The sequence below is a fragment of the Eimeria tenella genome, genomic scaffold (genome assembly GCF_000499545.2).
Source record: "Eimeria tenella Houghton genomic scaffold, Eth_scaff596, whole genome shotgun sequence".
Taxonomy (NCBI): Eukaryota; Apicomplexa; class Conoidasida; order Eucoccidiorida; family Eimeriidae; genus Eimeria; species Eimeria tenella.
The window spans coordinates 165-5,843 of record NW_013545724.1 but is presented as its reverse complement, the minus strand read 5'-3'; the positions used below and the strand labels follow the sequence as shown (position 1 = coordinate 5,843).

The 5,679-nt window shown below is 49.7% G+C and overlaps 1 protein-coding gene across 1 annotated transcript; it reads right to left on the bottom strand.

Moving 5' to 3' along the window:
* Positions 1–279: 279 nt before the first annotated feature.
* ETH_00026065 (uncharacterized protein) lies at positions 280–1,990 on the bottom strand (the record flags this gene model as incomplete). Its single annotated transcript, XM_013380413.1, has 3 exons — positions 280–590; positions 1,218–1,425; positions 1,574–1,990. 3 exons carry the CDS (start codon positions 1,988–1,990, stop codon positions 280–282), a joined length of 936 nt encoding a protein of 311 aa, XP_013235867.1.
* Positions 1,991–5,679: the final 3,689 nt, after the last annotated feature.

Below are 5,679 nucleotides of genomic sequence, written 5' to 3'. Positions count from 1 at the left end.
ATATAGTATATATATGTAATTATGTATATATAAATATATATGTATATATATCATGTATATACATATATGTATATATGAATGTGTATTATATATATATATATATATATATATCAAAATAAACCACATATAATTATGCATCAAATTAACCTACATATACAAATATATATATATATACATATATATTTGTACATATATATGAATATATATATATATATATATATACATAGGTATATCTAACTAGAGTGCAATTAAATAAACATTTGCATGCAAATAACCTTTTTAACGCAAAGACAAAAAGCCAAAAAGGCGCAGAGTCTCACTGGGGCTGCTGCGCTGCTTGGAGTAGCAGAGGCGGGGCAGTTTGCTGCTGGAGGGCGGGGGCAGCACGAGCAGCGGCAGCTGCTCTGTCAGCGGGCAGTCTGCTGCTGCTGCTGCTGCTGCTGCTGCTGCAGCAAGGGCCCCGAACCGCAGGCTGTGGGGGGCCCCCGACCCGTCCTGCACACTCAAGCAGTGCCTTCCTGCTGCTAGGGGGGGCCCCCATGCCCGCAGCACAAGCCCGTACAAACTCCCCTTCAAAAGAATGTCCCCATCTGCAGCAGCAGCAGCAGCAGCAGCAGCAGCAGCAGTAGCAGCAGCAGCAGAGGGGGAGGTGAGGGACGGCGGCAGCAGCCGCGGCAACGAACACAGCAGCAGTGAAAGCAGCTGCAACAACAGCGTAGCAGCACCCCAGCAGCAGAAGCAACAGCAGCAGCAGCAGCAGCAGCAGCAGCAGCAGCAAGCTCGCCTATGCAAACGAAGAGGGGAGCAGCAGGGAGGGCCCTGGAGGCCAAAACAATTGTGACTTCTGTCTCTTTGTCTGTCTCCATAACTCCGGTGTAAGCTTCTATCAGCAGCGGCACTCCTGAAGGAAGCAAATCCAAACGCAGCAGCAACGCTGCAGCAGCAGCAGCAGCAGCAGCAGCGGCAGCTGCGGCAGACAGGCTGCAGCAGCAGCACTCGTACGAGCAGCGACAGCAGCAGGGCAACTGCAGCAGAAAGACCCGCGGCAGCAGCTGCACTGCGGCAGCAGCAGCTGCACTGCAGCAGCAGCAACTGCCGCAGCAGCAGCTGCAGAGCTGCAGCAGCAGCAACAGCCGCAGCAGCTGCAGCAGCAACTGCATGCATTTTCAACCTTTAATCTTTGCAGCTGCTGCTGTGAGGTGTACATACACCCCCACCTGTCTTGATTGTGGGGGGACCTGCCTCCACATCTAGCCATTCATTTGGGGTGTACATACACCGCAGAGCAGCCATGGCCTTCTTCCCCTGCTGCTGCCGCTGCTGCTGCTGCGCTGCTGTTGCTGCTGCGCTGCTGCTGCTGCGGCTGCTGCTGCCTGTTGCAAGCGGAAGGAAGGGCGGGCCCCGGCGGCCTCTGGGGGCTCCATCCTGGAGCAATGCGCATTAACACAAGCAAAAAAATTAATTAATTAATTAATTAATTAATTAATTAATTAATTAATTAATTAAGACGAATAAATGAATAAAAATAATTAAAATCGGCGAAGAAAAGGCCCATCGAGAAGGGGCACGCTACCCGCAGCTGCCCCGCAGCAGCTGCTGCTGCTGCACTGTGCTGCAGCTGATTTGCAGCAGCAGCAGCTGCTGCTGCTGCTTCCGCGTTGCTGCAGCTGAACTGCAGCAGGAGCAGCAGGTGCTGCTGCCGCTCTGCCGCGTTGCAGCTGGTTTGGCGCATCAGCAGCAGCTGCTTCTTGCTGCAGCCTGTTTGCTGCAGCAGCCGCAGGAGCTGCAGCTGCTGCTTGCTGCAGCTCTGCAGTGGTCTCACGTTTCGATCTGCTGCTGCTGCTGCAGCAGCAGCAGCAGCAGCTTCGGGTCCCAGAGACTGCTGGTAGCAGCTAAAGATTTGCCTTATCCTCACAGGGAGTCCCCCAGCCTCCATGAGGCTGGGCTGCAGCTCCCCAGCCCCCACCGGGGGCAGCGTGCGCCCAGCCATGCTGCAGCAGCAGCAGCAGCAGCAGCACCAACAGCAGCAGCAGCGGCAGCAGCAGCTGCTGGGAGGCACTGGAGGCAGCTGTACGTACACCCCGCGCTTCAGTCCTCAGAGAAGCTCAAAGTGAAGCAAAAAGGCCCTTCGGGTGTACGTACACTGCAGGGCAAAGGCCCTGGCCATCTGCTGCTGCTGCTGCTGCTGCTGCGGAGGGCCTGGGGCTTTTCCGTGGCTCTAAATGGTAAAAAGAAGCCAAGAGAAGATTAATGTCTAGCGGGAGACAGCAAACCCTTAACCCTAAACCCTAAACCCTAGACCCTAAACCCCAGACCCCGCGAGGGCTCGCGTCGGCGGCGGGACAAGGTGGCGGTGGCGGCTGGCTGTCTTGGAGTGCTGCGGGTATGAATAAAAAGCTTTTTTAAATCTAAATGAATTAAATTGCATTAAATTTAATTTAATTTAATTTTAGAGACCTTAAAGAATGCTTGCGGGAAAGCAGAGCACTGAACAGAGGAGGGCCCCGGGAGGCCTCAGCAGCCGCGGCGAGGCGGGGGCGCGGGGGGGCCTCTTGGGGCCTTTCAGAGGCCTCTTGTGCACCAATTTTCATCTTAAAATGAATTAAATATAATAAAATATAAGAATTAATTTTAATTTAAAGAGATTAAGCAAAAAGAAACTCAGTTCGGGCTGCTGCGAGCTCCACGTACACCCCGGCGCTCAGAGTGGTCCGGTCTGCGGCAGACCGTCGCGCTCGCCAGCGGGAATTTCACTTTCTTTTTTTTTGCAATTTAAATTTAATTTAAATTTCAAATTTGATTTTAAATTTAATTTTAAATTTAATTTCAAATCAAAGAAGGTCTTTATCTTCGCCTCTGCCTCTCATTTCATCCCGCAGGGCCTGCTCAGGTGTACATACACCTGTCGAGTGTGCGGGGCCTCAGGCCTTCCAGAGGGCTCCAGACCTCCAAAAGGAATTTTGAAAATATAATTAAACAAATAAATAAATCTAATTTAATTAAATATCTCATTTCCTTTTATTATCCCCGCTAAGGGCCCCTCAGCCATCCAGCAGCCGGTCAACACGGCCCTGGGGGCCCCCTTTGCAGCAGCGCCCAACTAAGTAGGGGCCCCATACTGGGGCCCCAGGGCCCCTGGGGCCCCCGGGCCCTCAAGGTGCCCATCAGGGGGCCCCTCAGGGGGTCCCCTGGGACTGCTGAGGCTGAATGCATGCGTTTTGATGGCTGGCTGGGGCCCCGCTGCAGCTGCTGGGGACTGAATCTGCAGCAGCAGCAGCTGCGGAACAGCTTGGAAGGCGCAGCAGCTGCTGCCGCAGCTGCTGCTGCAGCTGCTTCAGCTGCAGCAGCAACTGAAGCCGCAAATGCGACAGGAGCGGCCCCTACAGCCACTGCTACAGCAGCTGCAGCAGCAGCTGCAGCAGCAGCTGCAGCAAATGCGATTCCTCCCTTTCATTTTACTGCTGAAAGCTGCAAGCCTTTGCTGCTGCTGCTCTCGGGACCCCCAAGAGATTAGATTTGCAACTTCGCACAAATGTCACTATAAATACCTTTAAATAAGTATATTAAGGCGTTTATTTGAATTTATTTACTTTTACTTTTTATTTTTATATAATATATAATATTATTATATTATTAATGCTTTATTTCGCGCATTTAAATGCACAACTTCGCAGCGCATGCATGCACTTTGAGCTGTACGTACACCTCACGAGTACAGCCAGAGATGCAGAGGCACAATTGATCTTTTTGAATTATTTTAATTTATTTTAGTTTATTTTAATTAAATTTAATTTGAAACAAGTTTGAGAAAAAAAGAAAAGAAAGATCAAAAAAAGAAGTTGAAAAGCCCCAAAAGGAGTTAAAAACAAAAAGCAAATGACACAAAGAAGAAGCAAGTAAACGCATGCATTTGACTCCAGTTTGCTGCTGCAGTACGAAAGCCTTTTTGTCTTTTTTCTTTAAATAAAAGTAATTTGTTTTCTTTTTTTCTTCACTTTTTATCGAGAAAAAAGAAATGAAAAAGAAAAATTGCTTTTTCAGCTCTGTGCTGCTTCTCGATCAATAGAGGACTTTGTCACTTTTACAGAGACTTAATTTTCATTCAAAAAGGTATTAAATTATTTACAAAAGAAAAGAAATAAAAAGAAAAAAATGGAATGCTGTTGACACCCCGAGCAGCCCGCTGCTGCGGCTCCTCCAGGTGTACATACCCCTCAGAGCTGTGCAGACACCCCAGCGCCTGGGACGCAGCAGCAGCAAAAAAGGAAAAGTCCCATTGCTGCTGCTGCTGCTGCTGCTGCTGCTACTGAATTTGCAGCTTTTGCGTGTCTAAAGTTCTTTCTTTTAGTTTCGTTTTCAAAAAATTGATATTTTGCTTTTAAATAAATCTCTTTTTTCCCAGAGTCCAGAAAGCTCTTATTTCGGAAAATAAAGCTGCAGCAAAAGGCCCTTTTGCTGCACCAAGGCTGCGCCAGCAGCTGCAGCAGGAGGCCGTTTTGTTGCACCATTGCTGCTGCAACAGCTGCAGCAAAAGGCCTTTCTGCTGCATCATTATGGTGGCAGCAGCTGCAGCAAAAGTTCTTTCCGCTGCGCCGTTCTGGTGAAAGCAGCTGCAGCAAGAGGCCGTTTTGCTGCAGCAGTGCTGTGAGAGCAGCAGCAGCAAAAGTCCTTTTTGCTGCGCCATTATGGCAACAGTAGCTGCAGCAAAGGGCCACTTTGCTGCATCATCTAGGTGAAAGCAGCAGCAGCAAAAGTCTCTTTTGCTGCAGCATTTGAGTAAAAGTGGCCCCTAGAGAAGGCTGTTTGTTCGCTGCGAGAGCATGCAGCTGCGAGCTGCTGCTTTGCTGCTGCATGCAAAAGGAGCTTTTCTTATTGAGGCAGCAAAAAGAGGAAATGAGCTGTTGCTGCGAGGCTGTGCTGCAGTGCTTATTCGCTGCGCGACTGAGAGGGAAAGGGCAGCAAAAAAGAAAAGGAAAAGACTGAGATTAAAAAGAAATGAAAAGACAATTAGCGGCGGTTCTGCTGCTGCAGGTTGCTGCGTTTCCTGCACAATTTCAGGTGTCTGCACACCTCACCAGCGAAGCCTGGGCTTGTGCAAACGACTTTTGCCGCTCTTTTCGGCTGAAGCTGCAGCTAAAAGCTTTTCATTATTATTTTAATATCTTTTTTGCGTTTTAATGCTTTTTTTGCGGCTGCGGAGCGGCCAGAAAAGCCGAAGTTGTGCAAACCTCCGCGCTGCGCGCCCGGGAAGAACCTGAACGAGCAAGCCTGGAGCAGCGCGATCCGCATTGAAATACGGCTGTTTCCCCAAATATTTTTCGACAACTGCACAAGTAATTTAATTTCTTTTCGAATTATATCCTTTTTTGGCTTGATCGCGCGAAAAAACGGGCGGAAACCCGCGCTCAGCTCTCGAGTGTTGCTGCTGCTGCTGCTGCTCGGCCTCAGCACCAAAAGGAGGAAGCCGCTGCTCACTGGGGCCCTACAGAGCAGCAGCAAAACTCTACAGCAGCAGCAGCACGAAATAATTCCATTTGGTCTCTGCATGCAGCTCTAGCTGTTGCTGCTGCAGCAGGACTTGCAGCAGCAGATCCTTTGCATTTCCGGCGCCACCTTCGTGTACAGACACTCCGCTGCAGCAGCAGCAGCCTCCAGAACCGTCCTTTTCCTTCCTGGAAA